Source organism: Pyrus communis, chromosome 12, assembly GCF_041283825.1.
Source record: "Pyrus communis isolate YQ-2024b chromosome 12, ASM4128382v1, whole genome shotgun sequence".
In the NCBI taxonomy this organism is placed as follows: domain Eukaryota; kingdom Viridiplantae; phylum Streptophyta; class Magnoliopsida; order Rosales; family Rosaceae; genus Pyrus; species Pyrus communis.
In genome coordinates, this window is record NC_142576.1 from 6,221,871 (window position 1) to 6,246,096 (window position 24,226).

At 36.7% G+C, this 24,226-nt stretch overlaps 3 protein-coding genes and 1 pseudogene across 13 annotated transcripts; 1 reads left to right on the forward strand and 3 right to left on the reverse strand.

Moving 5' to 3' along the window:
- Positions 1-371: 371 nt before the first annotated feature.
- Positions 372-5,304, reverse strand: LOC137749378 (uncharacterized). Of its 4 annotated transcripts, none has more exons than XR_015953856.1 (6): positions 4,195-4,335; positions 2,384-2,431; positions 2,248-2,285; positions 2,043-2,128; positions 1,204-1,909; positions 372-931 (listed from the first exon to the last, which is right to left on the reverse strand). XR_015953856.1 is itself a non-coding variant. In XM_088680819.1 (6 exons), the coding sequence occupies exons 1-6, from the start codon at positions 4,352-4,354 to the stop codon at positions 605-607; spliced, it is 627 nt and encodes a 208-aa protein (XP_088536945.1). In that variant the 5' UTR covers positions 4,355-5,304; the 3' UTR covers positions 372-604. The 4 variants fall into 4 exon arrangements, 1 of the variants encoding a protein (XP_088536945.1); XR_015953857.1 differs by having other exon boundaries at positions 2,384-2,425; positions 4,195-4,327; XM_088680819.1 differs by lacking the exon at positions 2,384-2,431 and having other exon boundaries at positions 372-758; positions 878-931; positions 1,204-1,338; positions 4,195-5,304.
- Positions 5,305-7,039: 1,735 nt separating this feature from the next.
- Positions 7,040-11,164, reverse strand: LOC137745264 (acyl-coenzyme A oxidase 4, peroxisomal-like; annotated as a pseudogene). Its single transcript, XR_015953854.1, has 13 exons — positions 10,970-11,164; positions 10,495-10,599; positions 10,056-10,162; positions 9,861-9,938; positions 9,642-9,763; positions 9,441-9,514; positions 9,295-9,354; positions 9,055-9,164; positions 8,669-8,828; positions 8,186-8,262; positions 7,903-8,074; positions 7,730-7,822; positions 7,040-7,366 (listed from the first exon to the last, which is right to left on the reverse strand). The product of XR_015953854.1 is annotated as an acyl-coenzyme A oxidase 4, peroxisomal-like (transcript).
- Positions 11,165-13,420: 2,256 nt separating this feature from the next.
- On the forward strand, positions 13,421-22,399 carry LOC137744193 (uncharacterized). Of its 7 annotated transcripts, none has more exons than XM_068484057.2 (24): positions 13,421-13,766; positions 14,110-14,240; positions 14,577-14,661; positions 14,880-14,933; positions 15,348-15,439; positions 15,543-15,646; positions 16,198-16,273; positions 16,990-17,449; positions 17,761-18,099; positions 18,255-18,461; positions 18,542-18,640; positions 18,722-18,794; positions 18,966-19,093; positions 19,221-19,515; positions 19,613-19,851; positions 19,933-20,057; positions 20,229-20,343; positions 20,450-20,505; positions 20,622-20,715; positions 20,807-20,993; positions 21,081-21,155; positions 21,247-21,350; positions 21,441-21,503; positions 21,979-22,399. In XM_068484057.2, the coding sequence occupies exons 1-24, from the start codon at positions 13,722-13,724 to the stop codon at positions 22,084-22,086; spliced, it is 3,354 nt and encodes a 1,117-aa protein (XP_068340158.2). In that variant the 5' UTR covers positions 13,421-13,721; the 3' UTR covers positions 22,087-22,399. The 7 variants fall into 7 exon arrangements, with proteins under 7 accessions (XP_068340158.2, XP_088536951.1, XP_088536950.1 ...); XM_088680824.1 differs by having other exon boundaries at positions 13,556-13,766; positions 13,994-14,240; XM_088680825.1 differs by lacking the exon at positions 14,577-14,661 and having other exon boundaries at positions 13,553-13,766.
- On the reverse strand, positions 22,375-23,825 carry LOC137744195 (selT-like protein). Its single transcript, XM_068484060.2, has 4 exons — positions 23,617-23,825; positions 23,324-23,397; positions 22,733-23,051; positions 22,375-22,624 (listed from the first exon to the last, which is right to left on the reverse strand). Exons 1-4 carry the CDS (start codon positions 23,806-23,808, stop codon positions 22,532-22,534), a joined length of 678 nt encoding a protein of 225 aa, XP_068340161.2. The 5' UTR covers positions 23,809-23,825; the 3' UTR covers positions 22,375-22,531.
- Positions 23,826-24,226: the final 401 nt, after the last annotated feature.

Here is a 24,226-nt window from a genome sequence, read left to right on the forward strand (position 1 = left end):
TGACACTTTATAAGTTTCGATTAGACACCAAAAATATTACTAAAAGGTATGATTTTTGGAATGTATAGTCAACAGAACGAGACTCGCCAGAACTTAGAAAGGTATGATGTTTAGAATGTATGGTCAACACAACGAGACTCGACCAGACTTCTACTTGTACTCTTCTCCTGCTTGGAGTCCAATTAGATCAAACTAGAAAACATGCCCGCGCGTTGTTGCGGGACTTGAATGCATCAGCCTTAACAGCATGAATAAGACACATTAAACCTGAATAAATTAAACATAATGATGAATGAATAGAGGGATAGATGAGTGAAAGGAGACGGTAAGATAAGCAGCTTGGATTTTATATACATTCAACATGGCTGATATGAAAAGAAATTGTACAATTAACAGGATGAAGTTGAACATTCTTGATTACAAAAGATACGGTTGCAAAAAATCCTCTGTTTCCATAAGAAACAGAAGCAACATGCAATTCGCATATATTGCCTCTGAAGTTAAGACGACAAAATATGTCTTGCAGTACAGCTGCCTGTTTTAGCCGTTAACAAAAAACATTAAAAGTATTCCGTTTTTGTTTCAACAGCTAAGCTTTCAAGCACTAAAGTTCAAAGAAAAAAAAATGCAGGACACCTATTTCCGTAAGAAACAGAAGCAAGATGCAGTCCACACATATTTTGCCCTTGTGGTTAAGGTGGCAAAATATATGGCCTATAGGCCTGGCACCTGTTTCAGCAGTAAATAAAAAACAAAAACTGTTCCATTGTTGTTTTAGCAAGTTTTCAAGCACATAGTAACTCCAAGAAAACAGAATGTTGGAAGATATAAAAACAATGCTAATTTCAAGCATAAACTATCTCTGAAAAATTAATACCTCAAGTTTGTTTTCCCAATCTGCGCCATAAATATTACTTGAAATTGAACCAGCCTTGACAAATACACCCAAAATTAAAATTAGTAATAAGAAACTAAAATAAAAGCAAAAAAAATTGAAAATTGATAGGACTTACGAATGCCTATCTTTTCTTCCTTCCAGAAAACTACTCAAGAAACAATGAGATAAAGGGTTCTAAAAATAAGAAATATAAGCATTTTTCCAACTTACTGCGTCTCCTACCGAAAATGTGAAATATTAATGTTGCATAATAGAAGAGAAAACAACAGTAGATTTCTTTTATGCACTGCATTTTTCCAACTTACCCCAATATAACAGCTTTCCACAGCATTATATTGTTATCCTGGGGTGCCCCGCTAATCCCTGCAGGCGGGTCCTGTTGCAGCCTCTTGAAGTCTCTCATCAGCCTCTTCATTACAAGAGTCGACGTTGCTAATTTGCTACCACCCATATATCATGAACCCAATTTAATAAACCATATTTTAAGATTAACTATGCATTGAGAGAAAACCAATTTCATTTTTTTTTCCAATGCCTGCCAAAACATCAAAACCCACACTTCTACACCAAATTGCACACAAAAGATATTGGGGCAACTCATTTGTGCAACTAACACATAATTACCAATACAAATACTTTAAACTACGACGTGGATAGCTTCAGCTGAGCTAGGTATAGACAAATTCAAAGTTCAAGACTTGAAATCAGGCTCAAAAACTGGAAATTTCACTTCAATTAAGCAGCTTTTCAGATGTTTACAACTTAAATATGCATGATAACAAAAAGAATCATCCTTTCTTCACTAATTGGACACTAACCAAAAAATCCTAATTCATATTATTCAGATCACACATCCATACATACCTGAGAACGCTTAATCCCATAAATTAGCAAAAACTCTACTACCCTAAATTCCTAATCCCACTTGACTTCATTGCCCCACACCTTTGTGCCATGTCTCCCATTAACTAAAAACAGTCCCAAATCACACCAGCCAGCCATACAAAGCCACTGGCCACATCAAATATTAGGCACGATTCAGGTACCCAGATTGAAAGAACAGAGTTCAGATAACGAAATGCAATATAGTAAAATTCAAGAACATGATTCAGAGGATTTGAACTATATTGTGTTGAAAACTCACCGAAGAGCAACGGTTCCAGGGCGGTAGCGGTCAGGGTTCTTGACTCCTCCAGTTGTGGCCCTTGTGGGTGCAGATTTTATTGCAGCCTATACAAAATTAAAACAATTAGCAACTTAGATCCAATAATGTGATTGTTTCTCGGGAATATTCGCTTGCAATTATTAATTCTAATTTTCTAGCCATTAGAAACCCAAACGAAACGCACCTTGGTAGCAAGTACCTTCCCTTTCCGCAATTCTTTTCCTGGAAAAAAAAATCACATGCATATTTATACACATAAAAGGTTGCAATGAAAAATATGAACAAATGATCTGCTGAAGAAACAAAAAAAAATTAAATACCTCACTTAAAAGGAAAGTTAGCTCCAGCTACAGAATGAAAATCTATATCTTCAACATGAAAATCAATGGAAAAATTAAATACCTCACAATATATGCAATAGTTCAATGCATTAGACACTTAAGACCTATTAAAGTTGTTATTCTTCGAGCCTCATTAAAAATAGAAAATACAGCAGCACAAAGCATAACGGAAGCTTGGAAATGGAAAAGGAACCTGCGATTAGGTTTCTTTGAGAAGCAAAAATGGTAGAACATAACCCAGAATCACAAAGACAGAGACAGACTGGAGTGAGTCGGAGGATACAGCAAGACTGGACCTTTCTACCAGGCAAAACAATAGACTGCCAATGAACTAAACAACCTAAACAAATCTATGATAACTTTAAAGAAGGAAAAAAAAAAATCTATGACAATTTGAAGAAAGCAGATGGCAAATCAAACAGTAAACAATGAATTAAAAACAATAAACTCATCCATACAATGTTGACGTTTTCTTCATCAGAAAACGTCTCCTGATTCAGACTTAGTACCTTAAACCAAAATGAGGAATACCTACGTATGAAAAAATTGTACTCTCCTACGTTGAACTCCATAACCTTTTGGTAGACTATCTCATCAACAAATAAGAGGGTACCAGTTCAACCATTTATCCAACTCATCAACTAATTTCGGTTTTCTTAGAAGCAAAGGACAAAAAACAACCAAGAAACAAAGCAATTAACATAGCACAACCCCCTAATTTACAAAGACATACAGCTAACCCTAGAGGTGAACTAAACAACCTACAAAGATCTATGACAATTTTAATGAAGGAACAAAATATCTATAACAATTTTAAAAAAGCAAATGATCAATCAAACAGTAAAGGATGAATCAAAATATCTTCAACTTGCACAGTTTGTTCTCTGCTTCCTGGAGCCTACTCAAAGCCTCAACTGCAGCCCTACTCCTTGCTGCCTACATCTCAATCGTCGTCTCTCCCGTTGTCGTGGCCATCTCTCTCACCAAAATAATCTCATCAGTTCGAATTCCCTAATTCAATCTCTCTTTCCTGCCGTCAACTTCCCGTGCTTCACACTGTTTGGTTTTACTTTCATTAAAAAATTAGAGACCTGAATTATGGTGAGAGAACTCATCGATTGAGAAAGGGAGCAAGCAAGCAGAGGGAGGTAACAGAAGGGTCAGTTTTGATTTGAGTGATTCGAAGCTGCTTTGTTTTCACCTAATCCCCAAATCGCAATCTCCTCTCTCTCTCTCTCTCTCTCTCTCTCTCTCTCTCTCTCTCTCTCTCTCTTTCCCTAAATCACGCTCTCCTCTCTTTCTCTCCCATCAAATCGACCACTCAATCCCCCCTTTTGTCCCGAAAATCCTCCCCATTTTTCTCCCTGAAATCCTATACCCATCCCCCAAACCCAAATCTGCTTGTGACACTAACATCACCCCTAACCCCAAATACAGCAGCCTAACTAACCCAATAATTTTTTACTCAAAATACAATAATTTGAGAAAGCAATTGACTGAATGGCCTAGATTGTAAACTAAAGTACCAGTAAGTAATTAAAAAATGACAATGAGCCCAAATTATATGCACCCACATGAGGGGGGAAAAAGAAAGAGGAAAACTTTAAGATACAGGGTCAATGGGGTTTGCAGATGATAAGCATTAATCCATGGAAAATGGAGATTGATAAGTAAATTAGCAAATGAGAATATCTGCAACTTTCGAAAATTGCAGTTGCATGAAATCAATTGCTGGAATTAAGAAGATCTGAACATAGAATGTAACGAAATTGCAATTAACAGGAACACACCTGCATAGCCTTCGCTAGCACCTTGACATCTAGCTGCAAAATTTGAACAACAGTGTTTCCAGAAAGCAAAAAAGACTGAAATCAGACAGCATCCAAGCACACGGACAAAACCCCAAAAGTTACAAAATAAAAGCAATTGTGGAAATGCTAATAGATTCATTGTCCAACTCTCATATCTATTTCCCCACAAAACCAAAAACAAAAGGTTAGTTTGCTCCTCTCTGAAGCAAAGGGAAAGAAAGAAGGGAAGAGCAAAATAAAAGCAAAAGGGCAGTCTAAACCTAGACGCCAAGCATAATAAGTACAACTACTGCTAAAACCATTTGTCAGATCATATGAAACATGAATCATGCACATAAATGCAAAAGAGTTTCCCTCATGGAATCCTCAAATAATCTGGTAAAGGTTGGATCACCCAGAGACGAAGAAACAATAGTCCTACCAAAAGAGAAGCATGAAAAAAAAGGTTCTAAGAATTAGAAAAACATCATCCTCCATACCTGATGAGATATCTGTCTGCAAGGTGTAATCATTTGCATGTTCAATCAAAAAAATAATAAGATTATATTGCTTCCTGCATTTGTTACGAACTCAAATACAATAACAAAGAGAAAATCGATGTGTCCCTAAAAATATGCCTGTTGTGTTTTCCTTATTGAAATCTGAAGGACCAAAATAGCTTTAAGACGGCCTAAGAAAATGGATTCATGTACTATGATCTTACCAAAATGTTTGTGCTCCCTGATTCATATTCAAATTCAAGCTTTTCTTCATCACTTTGCGCATATATAGACTGGAGGGTAAAACATGTAACGGGGATTCCATTGGGACGCTGGTGTTCATCCATCACAATCTGCAAAATTGACGAAATTGACCTGTACATATATGACTACCAAAATGGCAACAGAGGCAACAATTACGTTCCCTAAGCAATCCAATAACCACCAGAATCTCCCAATCATTTAAACTCACAGTTGAATTCATTAGTTTGCTTATTCATTCCAGTTATGAATATCTTTGTAGGACCGTTGGAATAACGTTTAAAAAAAATTAAAGAGACAGTAACAACATGAAATTGATCAAGACACAGAGCTAAAACAACAAAACACAGAATACCAGGTATTGCTGAATGTAGATATCCAAAACAAAGGCACCCATCAATTGATCTAATTACGTATCCATTCCCTATCCATGGCATACAAAGTATCTACTCCCTGTTTACATGTTATAAAACATTTAGTAGACCAGCAATCAAAATCAACAACCCTAACTATTGTATACACTAAGCTCTGCAACTGAAAATGTTAAATTAAAGTTTCCAACTTCAAACCGTAAATTAGATCCTACAAATTGAAATAGCAGAAACAGAATTAGAGAGGAGAAGGAAGAATCACTGACCTTTGAGTTGTTGGAAGCAAGGAAGAATCACTGACCTTTGAGTTGTTGGAAGCTCTGATGGGTCTCTTTTCATCCACCCCTGAAAATAGAACCCACAATTGTAATATAATATCCAACCATAGGTCAAGAATCAAATTAACCCAGCCCTGTGTACAGAAAAATTGAACAAATTTATACATTTATATGTACGTATATTCCAGTAAAAAAGATTGAAATGCACTGAATCCTAATTTGCAAAACTACGTCAAACTGAATAAGAGAAGCCGAGAGGGAGTGGGACGGAGAGAAAACCCTAAAAACAGAACCCTGTCGCAACCTAATACAAAATCCAGCAAAAAAAATTCCATTTCAATTTTGACAAAACAAATCGAAAAAGAATAATGAAAACCTAAACGAATTACAGAGGAACTGATGGGTTTATGCATCAGCAAGGGGAAGAAAAAAGCGACATACCTTCCCGACGCCACCTCAACCCCTCGCGTTGCCCCCATCACCTCGATCCGATCGAATCATGGAGGCTTCGCCCGATCGAAACGAAGCACAGCCTCTCTCCCCCCCTTGAAATCTGAAATCCCCACCCCAAAAAACCACGCATGGGCCTTCCTGACGCAAAAGGTGGAATAAGACGACATTACCTAGAGAAGGGAGACGGCGGCGAGAGGAGGATAGGACAGAGGCAAGACCGTTTGCGTCGTTCTCGCGGGGTCTGCGAGACGGAAGAGGCAAGGAGGGTTTGAGAAGGAAATGGAAAAGGCCGACTTTACCATTGTTCTTCCTTTCCCACGATCTTCAACACCAGTACATCAAGATTAGCGGCAGAGAGAGGGTGTGGCAGTCTTGTAAATAAACTGAAATGTCTTACAAAACACTGTTCATATGAATAGTGCGATTTCCCCTCCTACCTTAGACTAAAGTAATTCCAATCGGATAAGAAAAGGTTACCGGATGATCAACGGAACGAAACTTGATTAGACACTTCTAGTCAAACGTTTCTCCCTCTTGGAGGCCAATTAGACCAAACTCCAAGCATTTAAGAGCAACTTTTTATCTCATGGACGACAGTTGTTGATTAAAAATGTCTTCGAAACTCATGGGTGCGTAAGGGCTCCCTTGGCCTTGAGAGGGGAGAAGACCACATTTTGGAAGGTTACAGTCAAAAGATGTAACTACTTATGACATTTAGCTACCCGTTAAAATCTTATCCTGCAAAACCCAACAGCTTTTGGTGGGAATTTTGCTTTTGCTTCTGTTGTGGTAGGATAATCTGATCAATACAAACGCCCTTGGCAAGCTTTCCTTTGACCCAACCACCGAGTTCTAGCAATCTTTGGACATAAGGTTTCAAAAGGTTCATTTCCTTTGTCACTCATTTGGACGTAAACTTGTCCGCCCACGGTGTTATGCCGGGGGCGAACAAGCCCAGGTATGGCGCTTTTTTGGCAAATAATTTGGGGGTCCGCTAGGATAATTTATTTGTCTTTCAGAACTATATACCGATACAATGTCTAAAAACAACATTTTTATATGGTGTCCTTATTTTTGGTTGTCAATGGATGAATTCGCTTCATCCCTTTTGACATCATACTACCTTGTTCTTAATGAAAGAAACTTGTGGAGGGAGTTGAGATTCAGAGAAGTTGCACTACAGACAGCTTCGCTGGGTCGATGCAGCTGGCCTGAAGCTGGCAATGCTAGTGACTTCCCTACCGGTGACCAAGGCGTTGATGTCATACTTGCCTTCGAATGTGTAGATGGGTTCCAAATCACCGAAAGCCTGCAAGGCGACCACAAAATGAATGCATTCAAAAGGTGACAGAAATAACTAAAGTTGTGCGCATATAACAAACACCCTTCGCAAAAGAAACAGCCTGTCAATGGCACGTTTAAGATCCAATGCAATCAGATTCCTACACTAAAGGAGTCGATAGCAAACGTTTCCTAACCCTTTACCGACAACGGTAGGACCGAGGAATAGGTATACAAGTCAATAAGACACAGCAAATTTAAAATCAATCCTATCATTGCCTTCAAGTCCTAGCTTGAAAATTCATCTAATCAAACCCTAGTAATATGTTTTCCAATCCTTCCAAAGATTCTAAATATAAAATTTTAAATCCACAGATAAGCAGGAAATTACCTTTGCAACAAGAAAATCAGATAAGATTCCATTGCCACCGAGTAATTCCCTCCCTAGAGCAACTGTTTCCCTTGCCCTCAGAGTGATCCATGACTGAAAATTGCACCCATTTAGTATTTTGAATGTATAAGCAATAGGATAACTAAATGCATCAGGATGTCATTTTTTTCTACCTTCCCCATGCTAGCATGACCAGGAGTCATTTTACCCGCCTCATACAGCTTGCAGAGGCGCTAACCTATAAGAACCATAGCTTGAACATTACCAAGCATACGGACAAGTTTCTCTTGGTTGATCTGGAAAGCTGCAAGAGGGGTTCCAAATTGTTTCCTCTCCTTCAGATACCTTTCAAATCCTTATAATATAGACTTAATACAGAGGAACTTGAATTATGGTAAATGGAAGATGAGAGAGAGAGAGAGAGAGAGAGAGCGCTGCTTAGGCATGTTTTTATACCTGTGACACATATCATAGACCCCCAAACATAAACCAATAGGTTGCTAGGCAACCATGACACGCGAAACAGCAAGAACCTGTATTCAGTAGTTTAAAGCAACATCAAATCAATAAATACTCATGAAGACAGCATTATACGTGTCACTCTCACATGTGTGAGAAATGAGAGACCATAGCACATCTGTTTTATATTAGGGCAACAGAATGAAAAACTTTGCTCCATGCTCCGTAGAAAGAAGATTCAGATTTATAAATTTGGGATAATGTCGTTATAACTTTGGGATAACGTCATTACAGTATCAAGCCTTATCTCTCAAAAGGGGAATAAAGAGCTATATTACAAAGACCAATATGAATCTCTAGTCAAGCTTAAACATGTCTTGTTTATTAAACATAAGCTCGAATAAGAAGTAGAATTTATGTCTAAATTACTCTAAAGGGAGAAGATTAAACAAATTGCAATAATGCAGCTTTGCAGCTTACCTTGTTAGTATCCTGAAAAGAATTAACACCAGGCAGCCTTTCCTCATCTGGAACAAATACTTTATTTAAGAGAATATCTCCATTTTGAACAATGCGTAAACCAATTTTCTTTTCTATTTTTGTAGCTGTCAGTCCAGGGGCATTCTTCTTTACTATAAATCTGAAATAGAAGGAGAAAAAAAGCATTCAACATGAGAGTGCTGCTACGGAAAACCATCATGCTAAATTTTGGATGCATCTAGGCATCTAAACACCAAAGCAATTTGGAGTCAAGGAGAAGCATAATCAGAAAGAAATAATCGTAAATTCTGCATAACTTTGAAGCTTGACAAACAAGTTCCGAACACATATTGAGAGGTTGTTCGTATGTTTATGTTTTTACATACCCATTAATCTGATTTGTTGTTGTATTCCTCGCAAAAATAATCAAGACATCGGCAAATGTACTGTTTCCTATCCATCGCTTTTGGCCTTCAAGTACCCAACCTCCTTCCACCTGACGATCCCAACAACACAAGAATACATGATATAGCATGATCGGAGCCATGACACCCAAAAACCAAAAGAGCATGATAATACCATTTAACAGATATAAAGAAGCAAATAAGAGGGTTGAAATCCTTGACCTTTGTTGCTGTCGCTCTCAAGGCACTCGCATCACTTCCATAGTCAGGCTCAGTCAAACCCTTTAACATGCAGATGAACAGATTTGAGTATCTTGACATTAGCATAAAAAGATATTAGATACGAATATCATAAAAAAGCATCTTACCCAGCAGGCGACAGTCTTAAATTCAGCCAAAAAAGGTAGATATTTCTGCTTTTGAGCCTCCGACCCACATAATGCTATTCTTCACAGTCCAGAAATGTTACACTAGTTATAAGCCTTGACTTGTCAACAACATCATTTTTCAGTGAAGGTTTGGTTATTTATAAAACAAAAAGTCAAAAATAAAATTATCCAAATTCTAACCAATAGTAAGCATTGCTGCTGAGGAATGAACCAAAGAAAGTAGAACAGCTTGCATCAACTCTAGCAATTTCAGCTGTAGCAAAAGCATTTGCCGTAATAGAAAGACCAGGACACCCATAACCCTGATAGAAAGAAGGCCACAAGCGAAATTACCAACCCATCCAACAAATTATCGAACCCAAGATTTAAAAATAACTTATTAAGTTATGTATTAAGCACCTTGATTGTCCCACCAGCAATGCGCAATGCACCAAGCTTTGGAATAATTTGAAATGGAAACTCTGCCTTCTCACAATACTGAAAAAACAAGTTCGCAGATCAATCTCATTGTTTACGAATGTATATTAAATAATTAAATATTGACTGTTTTAGCCTTAATATGAAATGCAGAAATGGTTAGAGTAAAAAGGATACCTCTGCCATAATTGGAGCCACGTCTTTCTCCATACACTCTCTTACTCTCAACCTAATAGCCTGCTCCTCAGGTGTCAATAGATCATCAATCTGGTAGTAATCCGAAGCTGTAAATTTTTAAGGCCAAGAGATAAGAATATGGAAGTTAATTACTGAAGTTGCCTATTTCTTCAACTTACAAATCAAAATCACAACAACTAGAGAGGTGCACGAGCACTGTACTAATATTCACAAAGAAACAAAGTAAACAAACCAGAATGCAAAAAGTGAGACAAAATGAAACGCAAATCCGAAAAATTCGAATCAATAGTCTGGATTCACATAAGTTACATAACAAGAGGAAATCCTGAACTGTTTTACAAAAGACAATTTCTCCATAGACACACATACAAGTTTATCTATACGATATCTATTATATAATGATGGTTAATGTTCTTACTGCAGGGAGGAAAAGTAGAAGCCGGCGTTGCTTGCGGAAAAGCAACTGAAACATCCAATGCAGGGGAATTGAAGTAATTCGTCATCTCATTATTCTCAACATCATCTGCAGGACATCAGCAAAACAATAGCAATCGTTAAACCGAGTCGAAAATTAGAAATCAGAGCCACATACTCAGCTTATAACAATTGCAGAATACCCAAATCAACAACCAGAGGCTTCAAGTTCAAACCAAGAGCTTAATTCCAAATGCTAACTCAAGAATTAACCCACAAAATAGAAAATCGAAATTTCAATATAATTTCCATCAAGTTGTGATCTTTCCAAGTTCTAAGAGATCCCATATGACTGTAATTTGTGAAAAAATAGAATTGTTCAACCCATCATTTCTGATCGTTAAAATTCATAAAATAAATACTAAAAAAATTGAACTAAAACCCAATAAAAAAATTAATCAAATAGCTGAATATTTTACCCTGATACGGCGGAACTGTCATGGTGATGAGGAGGAAAATTGGGAGCTCGGAGGTCGAACTGTTCTTTGGAGAAGGAGGAGGGAATTATTTTGGATAGCGATGAAGTTCGAAAGATAATACCTAATGGTTGTGGCGGATCAGCAATGAAATGGAGAACAAAATATGTACACTAAATTAGCAAATCGAATGAGCTCACTAATAAGCACATGTATCAAAATATGTACACTAAATTAGCAAATCGAATGAGCTCATTAATAAGCACATTTATCAATAATTAACTTTCATGTTTTTAAATTTATAAAATTTAATCTTCTTAACATTACTCATTTTTCATTATACACCCGTATTAGTTATACCACATGTCACTGTATGAGTGGATGGAAGTTTTATTGTTTTAAGCTACTAATTTTAGCACAAGTGTCCCGTTATTTGTATAATTATACTTGATGTACTATCTCATATTTCGAACATACTAAAAAATCTCTTAATGAGATGAGACAGACGTGTAGACGCAAAACTCCAAGCAAAGACTACTCATTTGGATTGAAAGTTTTTTTAAAATGACTTAATGTCTTTTAAATAAAATATTTCTGAGTTTTAAAAGTACTTAGTACATCAAGCAATAAGCACTAATGATACCTTCTTATAAGAAACACTCTAAGTATTTTTTTCATAATTTACTAGTATTTTTACAAAAATTAATTTCATAAATATTTTCTTAAAAAATATTTTCAATTATTTTAAAATAAGTTTCAAATGAACAAACCTTATATTTTCTACTTTTTGTTTTTATATTATCCTTATTTGTTTTTTAGAGAAATTGGTCGTTATAGAATTGTTGCTGAAATAACATAAGCAGTTGATTGACGGGGACGGTTGGTCCATTTTAGTTTTTCCTATTTGTGGTCCGTTAGGTACCGTTTGGTACGTGGGACGGGACGGAACAGAGTGGGACAAGGCGTTCTGTCCCACGTTTGGTGCGCCTAAAACGGGTGGAACGAGCTGTTCCATGGGACGAGTTTTGGATAAATTTTCGTTCCACCTCACCCCCTGGAACGACTCGTTCCACATCTGTGGAACACAAAATTATAACCTCTCCGTCTCCTTCTTCTTTCTCCTTGTTTCCATCCGAGGGCATCTTTGCTCCTGCTCTGTTTCGTTCCGTCCTGTCTCGTCCCGTCCCGTCCCATTCCGTTCCGTCCCGTCCCGTTTGCATACCAAACGATACCTTAGGTATATTGGGCTTGTAGTATATTCCTATTACCCATTGTGCCTGTACTATTATTGCTAATCATTTTTTAAGGTTTTTATTATTATTATTATTATTATTTTATCTCAATGGTTTATGAGATTGACACACCTCTTCGCTTTGATTCTTGAGATTTGAAATTGATAGAAGTGGTTTATGAGATTGACACACCTCTTCGCTTTGATTCTTGAGATTTGAAATTGATAGAAGTGGTTTATGAGATTGTCCACCATCAATCATTTTGGTCATTCCATGAAAAATCTCCATTAAATAAGGATAACATGATAAAAATACCCTTAATTCTTGACAAATCATTTTGGCCCATTATTTATTAACTTGAGAGTATTTTTTTTTCATTTTAGTCCTTATTTAATAGCATTTTCACAAAATGACCAAAATGATTGATGGTTGACAAACTCAGAGACTGCTTTTATCGATTTCAAATCTTAAATACCAAAATGAAAAGTTATGCTAGTTTCAAAGACTATTTTAGCTAAAAAGTCTTTTTTGAATGTGCATTACAAACTTTTTCTTCTTATTTTCTTTTTGAGATCTATTATTGGCACTTTAAAATTTAATTCTCCACTTTCGTATGAGTATTTATCTTTCTAAATAAAAATTTTAAAGTGCATAATTAGATCTTTAGAGTGTCAATAATAAATATCTTATTTTTAAAAGTTATTCTCATTAAAAGCTATTTACGTATGTATGTTAAAAATATTATTGTACAAATAAGGAGTGATTTATTTTTTAGGAGTCCAACAATGTCCCGAATGATTAGTACCTCGACATGACCCACTACCACCCCTACTTCAAAGTAAGCTCTAGAAGTGGGCATAATAACACATCAATTGGTGATTCGAACAAGGTGCCGGATTTGGTTCAGTTCGGTTTCCTTTATAAAATTTGCTCTAATGAGAATAAGTTGTTGATACATGACGAGTTATATTTTGTAGACATAAGCGTAACTACTTTGTGTAAAATAAATGTACTCTTTGTATGCAATCGAGTGTTTTCTTCCAGATTAAATTAAATTACAATTGAACGTAAAAAATTGCTTGTATGAAAAGAAAAAAAAGAAGATACTGCTAATGCTTTCAGTGACGCTTTTGGTGATGTCTACTTTCATCTACTCCATTTATAATGGCTTTGTGTCAACCAAATGATGCAAAATGCAAGCAAACATGCCCAAAATGACTCCGTTTTGCCTTCGCTTCCAACGAATGGATTGCCGACTGCGTACCGAATATGAAATAATCGCGACCGCAGAGGATACAACCCCCATAAACAACGGCCAAGCACCTTTTTATTTATTTATTATTTATTTTTTTCATTTAATTTCAATTTTTGTCATTGGCTGATTCGAAAATTTTTACAGCTCTTAAAGAGTAGGAACGCCATCGGTATGATCACTGAAACAAACATAGAAAGTCTCGTCCGCTAGTCCAATCCAGCTGCTTTTGCAGAAAGCCAAAGATTTCAGCTGCAAATTCGAATTCGCAATGTTCGCCAAGCGGCTTTCGCAGAAAGCCATAAACAACTCTCAGGTAAATCGTATTCCCAAGCACTCGATCGCCGCCACTTTTTTCTGTTTTTTTTTTCTTTCGAATTTTTCAGTTTAGCTTCGTAATTTGCGTTTTTTGATTAAAATTCCATTTCTTTTTTGTTGGGTTGGATTAAAGTCCGATGCTTTATCTTGTTAGTATCCTGGAAAATTGGATATTGCATCAATGGATTATTTTTTATGATTTTTTTTTTATTCATTTCTGTGTAGTTTTATGCTCGAATACTTGGATTATATAAATTTGGAGCCTCTTGGTATCGACATTTGGCCTGATACTTGCCCATTTTTTTTAATTGGGATTTTGTATTGGAAATTGTTGGCTTCAGCATAATTTGCCACGCGGGAGTTTGACGGCGGAAGACTTGGACCTGCGAGTTGCAGTTCACTATGGCATCCCATCCACGGCGTCCATTCTTGCTTTCGACCCGATTCAGCGCCTTTTGGCCATTGGAACATTGTGAGTTAAAATGCACCTACTTTCTTCTTTCTTCTTTTTTGTTTATGCTGTTTTCGGTGTGTGAGTTGATCGAAAACCAATCTACTTAGCATTGCGCACTGTCGTGTGGTTAATGAGGTATCTTGCTACTAAGCATTGCTGTTCCACATTTCTGGGAATTGCTATTCGTTTCTGTGGTACCAAAACGTTTGAATGGCAAAATACACATGTATATTTGGTGAAGCATGCTTGTAGATATTGCAATGAAGGCATAAGATTACGTACATCTATTTTGAGATATGATATCCCTGCATCACACAAATCACATTGTTGTTTTGATTCTTATTTGTTTGGTAGGGATGGGAGGATTAAAGTGATCGGTGGTGATGGTATTGAAGGACTCTTTATATCCCTGAAGCAACTGCCTTACAAATACATTGAGGTTTCTGTGTGCACCATTCATTCCCCTTGTTTAGTTACAAGGATAAAATATCAATAGTAAAGTGTTTAGGGTGAAACATTTTTTTTGAATGATATATTTATATAACTTTTATGGTAAAACAATTTTTTTCTTAATCACAAACACATCCTTGAATATTATACTCTTGTCTTATTAGTTATTGGGTCAGCAAACTAATTCTTTATACTGTATTTTGGCAGTTTCTACAAAACCAGGGTTATTTGGTGAGCATCTTGAATGATAATGATATTCAGGTATGGGCTCTTTATCAAGTCTGCAATTTCCTTTGCGTGTGTCCAACTCAACTCCATCCGTGTGACACATGATGACTCAATTAAACTTCTGCATCATATGCATCTTCTTTCGGTTATATTTAGGCAATTATCAACATTGATGTCTTTATAATGTTAAGTATTCGGCATTTGGCATTAATGGTCACTTTTGGATTCAATAATTTAACCATCATAAAAAAAATACACTCTAGGAACACCTGAATAAGGGTGAATATCATAAGGAGGGAATACAGATGGATAGAAGCAGATAATAGTAGACTGTTGACTTGGAAATTGCTGTTGGGCCAGAATTTAAATTCTATGAAGTGCTTAAACATGAAACTATCTTTTATTTAAATTTTAAACAAGTGATCAATTACTTCTCAATTTTGGCAGGTTTGGAATCTCGAGAGCAGGTCCCTAGTTTATTGTCTAGAATGGGAAACAAATATAACCGCTTTTTCTGTAATCCATGGCTCCAGTTTAATGTACACTACTTTCTGAAAAAAATTGTTACAACTATTTTCAGGCAGCCACTGATTGGCTGGAGAGGCTCGGTTCATAAATTGTTTGCTGTATTAAAACTTTCAGGTATGTTGGCGATGAGTATTCTCTAGTGGCTGTGGTGAAGTATGATGCAGAGGAGGGAAAATTATTGCAATTGCCATATCATATTTCTGCAAATTCTCTAAGTGGTAATATATGCAGAATAGTTTCTGCAGTTTGCTGATTGATAACTGTAGCTTACAATTTTATCATTTCTTTGCTTCTATAGTGTATGATTTTCCTAGTTAATGTTGCAATTCTCGTCGCAGACGAAGCTAAATATATAGATATAAGAGCTTCATCCATAGATGAGGGTTTTTTTTTCTTTTTTTTCTTTTCAAAATAGAACGTTTCCCCAACATTGATCTGATCAGATATATTTCATGTGAACCTCATTTTACCGGAGGATCCTATAATATTGTTAATGTTGTTGATGCTATTTATATCTATGATTTGTGCCACAAAATTGTCTCTCTCTTTTCTGTTAGATCTGTTCTGAGAAGGCTTGGGCCTTGGTTTCAGAAGTTGTAGGGTACAATTTGAAAGATAGTTCTGATATTTATATCTTCCATGAAGAATTATATGATTAAATTTCTTTTCATGGTGACATCAACATCAATATAATTTAATTATGGAATGTGTAATTTTTATTTGCTTATGTAACAACCTAATGCAACCGGTCTTTTTCTCTATTCTACAGAAGCTGCTGAGTTTCCATTTCCAACTGACCAACCTATAGTTGGAATTCTTCCCCAACCCTATTCGTCTGGAAATAGGCAAGTTATAAACTTGAAGTTTCTCACTTTTCATATCTGCTTTTAGTGTGGAACAAGAATGGTCCTGATTTATTATTGTTTTCTTGTCCCTTCCAGTATTATAACTTTGCGGGAATTGTTAATATTATCAGTTAATTATCTCTAACCCATGATTACTTGTACTTTGATATTCTTTCATTTCTTCGATTTGGGATCACCCACCATGTATTGATTGAAATTTAGCAGCTAAAAGACTACATTTTTTTTGTTTTGGTAAAGGCTAAAAGACTACTTTCTTTTTCTCTTAGAGTGGCTTAACATGAAGTAATAAATTACCCACAATTACTCTCACCAATAAAGAGTAGAGTGTCATATTTTCACCATAAGGAGAACACAAATTTAACTTTCCCTATAGTCATGAAGGATGCCACAAAACTTGGACATGGTGGAAGATTAGATAAGACGGCTCAGTTAGGAGTTTGGACTGATGGCACTATAAATGAGGGGTATATCACTTTGGCTCCATGCCGTACTTGAGTCTCTAAATAAAGTCCATTGCTATCCCATTAATGAATCCAATTGTTTACTCCATTTAGTGTGTTATGTTTCTGTTTTTCTGATAGCATGAGATTTTTTATTGAGGTTACATTGTCTTGTTCAAGGCTAAGTAAAAATGATCAGGAACAGTATAGTTTATGTATTAAGTTCACTGAATATGAAGGTTTTTCTATTGGCAGAGTATTGATCGCATATCAAAATGGTGTGGTTGTTCTTTGGGATGTATCTGAAGCTAAAATAGTTTATATTGGAGGTGGTAAGGATCTCCAACTAAAAGAAGGAATTGTTAAATCTACAAATGAAATCGATGTGGATTGTCCAGAAGATACATTGGAACATCAACTGGGAGACAAAGAGATAAGTGCTCTTTGTTGGGCATCTTTGAATGGGTCCATTCTGGCTGTGGGATACATAGATGGAGACATTTTATTCTGGAACACATCATCTCCTCCTTCCGTCAAGGGTCAAAAAACATTATCGCCATCTAATAATGTTGTGAAGTTACGATTATCATCAGCTGAAAGGAGACTTCCTGTCATAGTTTTACAGTGGTCCACATATTATAAATCCCATAATGGTTGTGATGGCCAACTATTTATCTATGGTGGCGACGAAATCGGATCAGAAGAAGTTTTGACGGTGCGCTGTCTGTTTGTAGTTGTTTGACATTTTATTTATTCTTTTAGTTGGATAGCAGCAGTTACTGAAAAGTTTCATGGCTTTTTCGGAAAAATGGTTAATATTTATCAAAATTAGTTCACTTTTTGAAAACAGTATAACATGCTCAGAAATAGTAAGGACTTCATTTTAAAGAGATAAAAGGGATCCCTTTTTTAAAACAGTATAACGTGGCTAGAAGCAATGCACTTTTTGTACAACAATTGAATTGGTGTTTTTCTTGTTTATTTACTGCCACAAGATAGGAGCTGACAAAATTTTCCATGTTTCAGGTTTTAACTCTTGAATGGTCACCTGGAATGGGGAATTTAAGATGTGTTGGTCGTACAGACCTTACCCTTACTGGCTCTTTTGCAGACATGATTTTGTTACCAAGTTCTGGGACAACTGGGGGTAATCACAAGGCTGATGTTTTTGTATTAACCAACCCTGGGCAACTGCATCAATATGATTATGCTACCCTCTCTGCCTTAATGTCCCAGAAAGAAAGGAATCCATCTGTATCTGCTTTGGAGTTTCCGGTGGTGATACCTACAACTAATCCAACAATGACTGTTGCCAAACTTATTAGGGTACCCACTGGGGAGAACTTATTAAAAGCTATATCAGAGGTATTGTACTTCATCCATGTATGAGTGGATATATCTTATATTTTTCCCGTTTCTATGTTGGAGGTATTGGATGTTTATTTTATACATGAGTCGCTCATACATCTTTGCTTTATTGTTTCTACATCACATAATTATTTATTTTTCGTATATCGTAGATGTCCTCAATTGGGAACCTTGGCTCAGCACAAACCCAATCAGCTGGTGCAAGATGGCCCTTGACTGGGGGTGTTCCCAGTCAACTGTCTATTTCTGAGAATAACGGTATTGAGAGACTGTACCTAGCAGGATATTCGGATGGATCTGTTCGGATATGGAATGCCACATATCCACTCTTATCTTGTATCTGCCTTGTAGAAAGCGAGGTTAGAGTTCATCACTTAAACCTTATAAACTGTGTCTTTGTAAGGGAGACGTGCATCGCGTGATACCTTACAACTGGCAGGTGCATGGTATAGAAGTTGCTGGTTCAAGTGCTCCCGTAACACGACTGGATTTCTGTGCCTTCACTTTAAATCTGGCTGTTGGCAATGAATGTGGTCTGGTCAGATATCTTTCTCTATTGGATACCATTTTTCACTTCTAACTTTTACTGTGCTGATCGTCTTTATGCTGGTGTGTATAGGTTCGAATTTATAACGTGAAAGGCTGTTCAGATGGGGTAAAGTTCATCTTTGTCACAGAAACCAAATATGAAGGTAGGTTTTTCAAGTGTCAATCTCCTTGACTTTATAAAAAGGTTGCTGTCTTTCTTCCTTATACAATCCATCAGATGCAAAATCATCAGATCGTACTGTTGAATTTATTGTGAGTAGTTTTTCTGGAACATTTGTTTATGAAGCTAACAATTTTATGAACTTTTTTATCAGTTCACGAATCGCCTCAAGCAAAAGGACCGCGATGCAGAGCTGTATTTAGTCTGACAGATTCCCCAGTTCAATCACTTCAGTTTGTAAAGCATGGAGGTAAACTTGCTGTGGGATTTGAGTGTGGTCATGTAAGTATTACTTTTCTATATCTGAATTTATAACACGTGTTCATTGTTTTCAATAGTTTGAATATTGACCCATAATTTTAAGCTGTTATATTTAGAAGGACTTATCAATTTAATGCATCCATTTCAGGTCGCGATGCTGGATGCAAGTTCTTTTTCTGTATTGTTCTTTATAAAAGATGCATCTTTCTCTAGCTCCCCAGTCATTTCAATGATTTGGAAGGAACTTACAAATTCTCAAGGCCTCCTGAAGAGCCCAAGGGTCTCCGGAACAAAGTCGACAGTTAGTCCTGTAGAAGAAGTAATATTCATCTTAACGAAGGATGCAAATATACATGTGATTGATGGAAACACCGGTAACCTGATCATCCCTCAGCCATGGCACTTTAAAAAGGAGTCAATTGCAATTTCAATGTATGTTATAGGCAAGTACAGATATCATCTAGCGGATATAAAATACTTATAGTTTTCTTTTTCACTTAATAGTTAGAGAATTCTAAGCATTTCTTTCTGGTACTCCAGATGGCAGATTATCTGCCTCTAAAGTGTCGGATGATAATCCACCTACAGAGGCCGCCAAGGATTCTTCAGCCAAAAATGAGCCTGTGCCAGGAAGTCTTTCAGTTGTTATAAATTCACCTGACACTGACCATGACGACTATTCAGAAAATACATACTCTGAAGAGAGATTGTTGAATTCATTCATTTTGCTTTGTTGTGTGGATTCACTGCACTTGTACTCGACAAAATCTGTGATTCAGGTGCCTCTTGCCTTCTTTACTTTTTTTTTTTTGCTATTTCATTTATTCCGAAAGTATGCTGAGACGGTTTCCTCTTGTTAGGGAAACAATAAACCCATCCGAAAAAAGAAACATACAAGACCTTGCATTTGGACTGCAACTTTTAAGAAAGTTGAAAAGGTTTCAGGATTGGTTTTGCTGTTTCAGACTGGAGAAATTGAGATCAGGTAAAGTTTCTCTTCCATTCTTTTCCCCAATCTATCAATGTTTCTAGTGTCGATTGAAAAATGTAAAGAGAGCATATCAAGCTACCACTACTGCTTGTTTATTGATTGACGCTGTAGATATGTGTGCATTATTGATTGTCTGATGGGTTGTTCATACCTGTTCGTGGGCAGATCTATTCCTGATTTAGAATTGGTGAAAGAAAGCTCCTTGCTGTCAATTCTAAGGTGGAATTGCAAGGCAAACATGGATAAAACGATGAGTTCCGATGATACACATATTACACTGGTATTGTTGCCTTGAATTTATCAAGAATGTAGGATTTGCACTTAATCTCATGAAAGATAGCATGTTAATTCATTAATGTAAGACTCTATGCTGTGAATTTTTATAGGCAAATGGGTATGAATCGGCATTCATCTCTATGTTAGCTATTGAGAATGATTTCAGGTACTTTTTATATTCATTTACCTAGAGCGCTGTGAGGGGAATATGATAGTTGAGCATTACGGATTGGTCATGAACTTTCTGTTAGATAATTTCAGAATTTTTTGATCTGTTTGTAGGATTCCAGAGTCTTTGCCCTGTCTCCATGATACAGTTGTTGCAGCTGCTGCAGACGCTGCACTCAGTGTCTCTGTGAATCTGAAGAAAAAACAGGTTTGTGGAAAAACAAAATGTAGTTGCATTAGGTTTAAGTTTTGGCGTAGAAGGGATTATTTTTCACTAATAATGTGTCATTTGGAAACAGGGTACTGCATCTGGGATTTTAGGTGGTATTGTCAAGGGCTTTAAGGGAGGAAAAATGGTCCAGAGTGGAGATCCTGCAGCAGTTCCTAAATCAACTTTCGATCGTTTAGAGGGCACCTTTTCAAAGTCCCAACTGTCAGAACCATCCCCGCCTGTAGACCATCAAGAAGTTGTGGAGCTTAATATAGGTTTTGTGCTATCCTATCTCCACGTATTCGTCCTTTCTGCATCTTTCTCCTTGTTGATTGTTAACTCAGTTTATGATTTTAATATAGATGACATTGAAATAGATGAACCTCTATATGTAGCATCTACTTTGCCACCACATGATGTCAAAGACAAAAAGAGAGGTAAACCTTTTGTAATATTCAACCTGTGTTTTTATTTTTCTGTAAAAAATAGTAAATGCAATAACAGTGTCATTTAATTGTTGTGCTGTAGAAGGGGAATCAGAAAGGGAAAAGTTATTTGAAGGTGGTACTGGCGATACAAAGCCCAGAGTAAGAACGGCCGAAGAAATTAGAGCTAAATATAGAAAGGCTGAGGTATATTCACATGATGATGATAGTTTGGGTGATAGAGAACTTACTCTATAAATTAATTGTCTTCTCTGATCTGGTAAGAACTCATTTCAGGGTGCTTCATCTGCGGCTTCTCAAGCACGAAATAAGCTCATGGAGAGGCAGGAAAAACTTGAGGTAGGATATCTACTATGTTAGTTCACAGAAGAGTTTTCTCGATTTGCTTTATAAAAAGAAGATATCAATGAACTTCTATGAAATGGTTTCACGGGATTCAGTGAATTGAAGGAGCTTACTGCTGCTCATTTTATCTTTTGTTAATTGGAGAATGTTGTGAAAAAGTCATTGGGAGGGTTTTCAAACTATTACCTTTGGATATACTATTTGCTTGTAAACTAATTGTAGCAGAAACCTCACAAACTAATTTTTCTTTATTTCTTTGCGTTTCTTTTTGTGGGTCCAAAAACGAGTTCATATGTTTATTGATAAAAGATTGCTATCATGATCCAAGCCAATTACGTGAACAATATTTCATTTCTAATCTAAGTTTGTTCTTCTAGGTTGCATACCTTCAACTAGCAAATGTTTAAATGACTCTTAAACTTACTAGTTTCCTTTTCTCTGTCTAATCCCCGAATTAAACTTTTATCAGAAAATCAGCCGGCGTACTGAAGATCTGCAGAATGGGGCTGAAGACTTCGCATCACTGGCAAACGAGCTTGTGAAGACATTGGAAAGTCGAAAATGGTGGCAAATTTGAAAAAAGAGGTTCACCTTTATGACATTAGATTTGAATATCCCTGTCCTGGTGTGAGAATCCTTCTGCAATACCCGAAAGGCGAAGTCATTCAGTTAAGAAAACCACCTGCAGTGTGATCAGGGAGATATCCAAGAGGTCGTTCTTGTTCTACAATGTATAGAATTGCCACCTCATGTCATTGTAATCCTTGATACAAAGTAATTTATTTTGCTAGGCTTGAGAAACATCGCCGGACGCATTTTTCTTTACGTTCATAATTGTACCAAAATATTAAGAAGAAAAATAAAATGTTATGAACTGTGGTTATTCATTAGTGAGGCAATTCAAGCATGTTAGTATCTTATGGAAAGAATACAAACAGCACGGCAAGCTTGCGTCCATATCAAACAAAAAATCAGGTAAATGTCGATCATGTAGGGGTTAAAACGTCACCTACCAAAAGGCACTAAGGCCAGACCCCTCCTCCAAGCTTCTTTCCGACGAGATCCCTCAACTCATTTTCACTGGGGAACCTCAGCTCCTTCAGCTTCGAGAAGACCTATGTCCGACAAGATTCAAAACGATGAGCAGCTAGCAGAGACAGAAATGGAGAAATGGAGAAATTTCGACATATAACTCGATCAAGAAGAATAGGGTAGAGTTATACCAATTCACCATTACAATACACTTCAAACGCTCCTGTGATTTGGAGGAAGGATTGGATGAAGTTTCCCAAAAGCCAAGTGCTTGCCATACTTCCAAACCTATTTGCTTGCAGGGTCTGGTACCAAGGAGGTGGCGTCGTTATCCCCAGCCTCGAGAAAACATGTTTTCCGGCCATTATAGTCCCGATGATTCCTACTTGAACAACCGGTACCAGTTTGCTCAGCAGGCGTCTTGGAAGGGGAGGGTGGTGGTTTGCCAGTATTACATCGATCCCGGGAAATGATGTTACCAGCATGTTTTTCAATGTTATTGCAGTTCCTCTGCCACAGGACATGTAAAACACATGTAGGTTTAAGAATCCAAACATAAGATTATCTAACTCGGAACTGGGATAAGGATCTTAAATACATGATTAAATTTGAGAAGTGTTATTAACGCCCCAAAACAATTGCCATGCACTTTTCCGAGAGCAATTTCTCCTTATATTTTTACGAAAGAGGAGAGCATGATCACGTTAAACAAAGCATTTTAAAAAACAATTTATAATCAAAGAGATTGGGAACATGTCATATAGAAAATGATGTACAGGAACCTGTAAGAACAAGATGTACAGAAATCAATATTGATGGTGCTTCCAATGCCAACTCCCCCAAAGCCATTAGATTTCTGCAGTTGAACAAACAAATGAGAATTTCAGCATATAACGATCATCTGTCACTGTATATAATGAATAGTCCAACTATCGAACAAACGTTCGCTCTCTATGTTATCAATACATTTTAAACAATATCAATACAATATCTATGGGTGTAAAAGAACAGACGTCTCGCACAGAGAGTTTTTGTGTAACGCATGCATGTGAACATTGGAAATGAATAGTCAGACCTGGTGGGTAGGGAATTTGAGGGGCTCTTGGAGAAGCTGTTCTAGCTGGGGGTCTGCTTGGTGAGGATCATCGGCATCAAGAAGAGGATAATGAGTGGTAGTTTTGGGAGGTTTGAGCGTGAAAAGGTTAAAAATATCAGCGCAGAACAGGAAGATCGATAACCCTACCAGAACTAACAGAGCTCGATCCATTGGAGAAGAAAGTGACCATCTTTTAATGGCGGATATAGTTGATTTTTATGATTTACAAAAATGTGAAACTAATTAGTTCCAAGGCCTAGGATTTACACGTGCCTTGTACTAGAAGCATGCAGATTTGTAGGATCTTCTTCTCCATGCTGAGACCAACTAGGGTTTTGGGCCAATCAAATGCATGAGTGAACAGAAAAGTTTCAAGTTTGTTTATCCTTTCAAGTTAGCTAGGATAGTTTACTCTTCTTTTTACATGAGTTGAATTATTTAACGATACTAATTTAGTGTAGATTATAACTTGTATTAAAAAAATAGGAGAACATAAGGCAGGGAGGGGATACATGGATGCTTATAGCTATAAATTTTGAACTTTGATTTCACCTCAAAACCCTCGTTGCTTCACAAGGGCGCCGATATT

Excerpts from the sequence above, each read along its gene's own strand:
- LOC137749378 (XM_088680819.1), bottom strand. The coding sequence starts at position 4,354 with ATGAATCTATTAGCATTTCCACAATTGCTTTTATTTTGTAACTTTTGG. Across the intron at positions 2,286-4,194 it reads TGCTAGCGAAGGCTATGCAG|GAAAAGAATTGCGGAAAGGG; the intron begins GTGTGTTCCTGT and ends TTTTTTTTCCAG. Across the intron at positions 932-1,203 it reads TGGAAAGCTGTTATATTGGG|GCTGGTTCAATTTCAAGTAA; the intron begins GTAAGTTGGAAA and ends GTATTTGTCAAG.
- LOC137744193 (XM_068484057.2), top strand. The coding sequence starts at position 13,722 with ATGTTCGCCAAGCGGCTTTCGCAGAAAGCCATAAACAACTCTCAG. Across the intron at positions 14,934-15,347 it reads TGAATGATAATGATATTCAG|GTTTGGAATCTCGAGAGCAG; the intron begins GTATGGGCTCTT and ends CAATTTTGGCAG. Across the intron at positions 19,094-19,220 it reads TGGGATTTGAGTGTGGTCAT|GTCGCGATGCTGGATGCAAG; the intron begins GTAAGTATTACT and ends CATCCATTTCAG.
- LOC137744195 (XM_068484060.2), bottom strand. The coding sequence starts at position 23,808 with ATGGATCGAGCTCTGTTAGTTCTGGTAGGGTTATCGATCTTCCTGTTC. Across the intron at positions 23,398-23,616 it reads TCAAATTCCCTACCCACCAG|AAATCTAATGGCTTTGGGGG; the intron begins GTCTGACTATTC and ends GTTCAACTGCAG. Across the intron at positions 22,625-22,732 it reads TGTATTGTAATGGTGAATTG|GTCTTCTCGAAGCTGAAGGA; the intron begins GTATAACTCTAC and ends TGTCGGACATAG.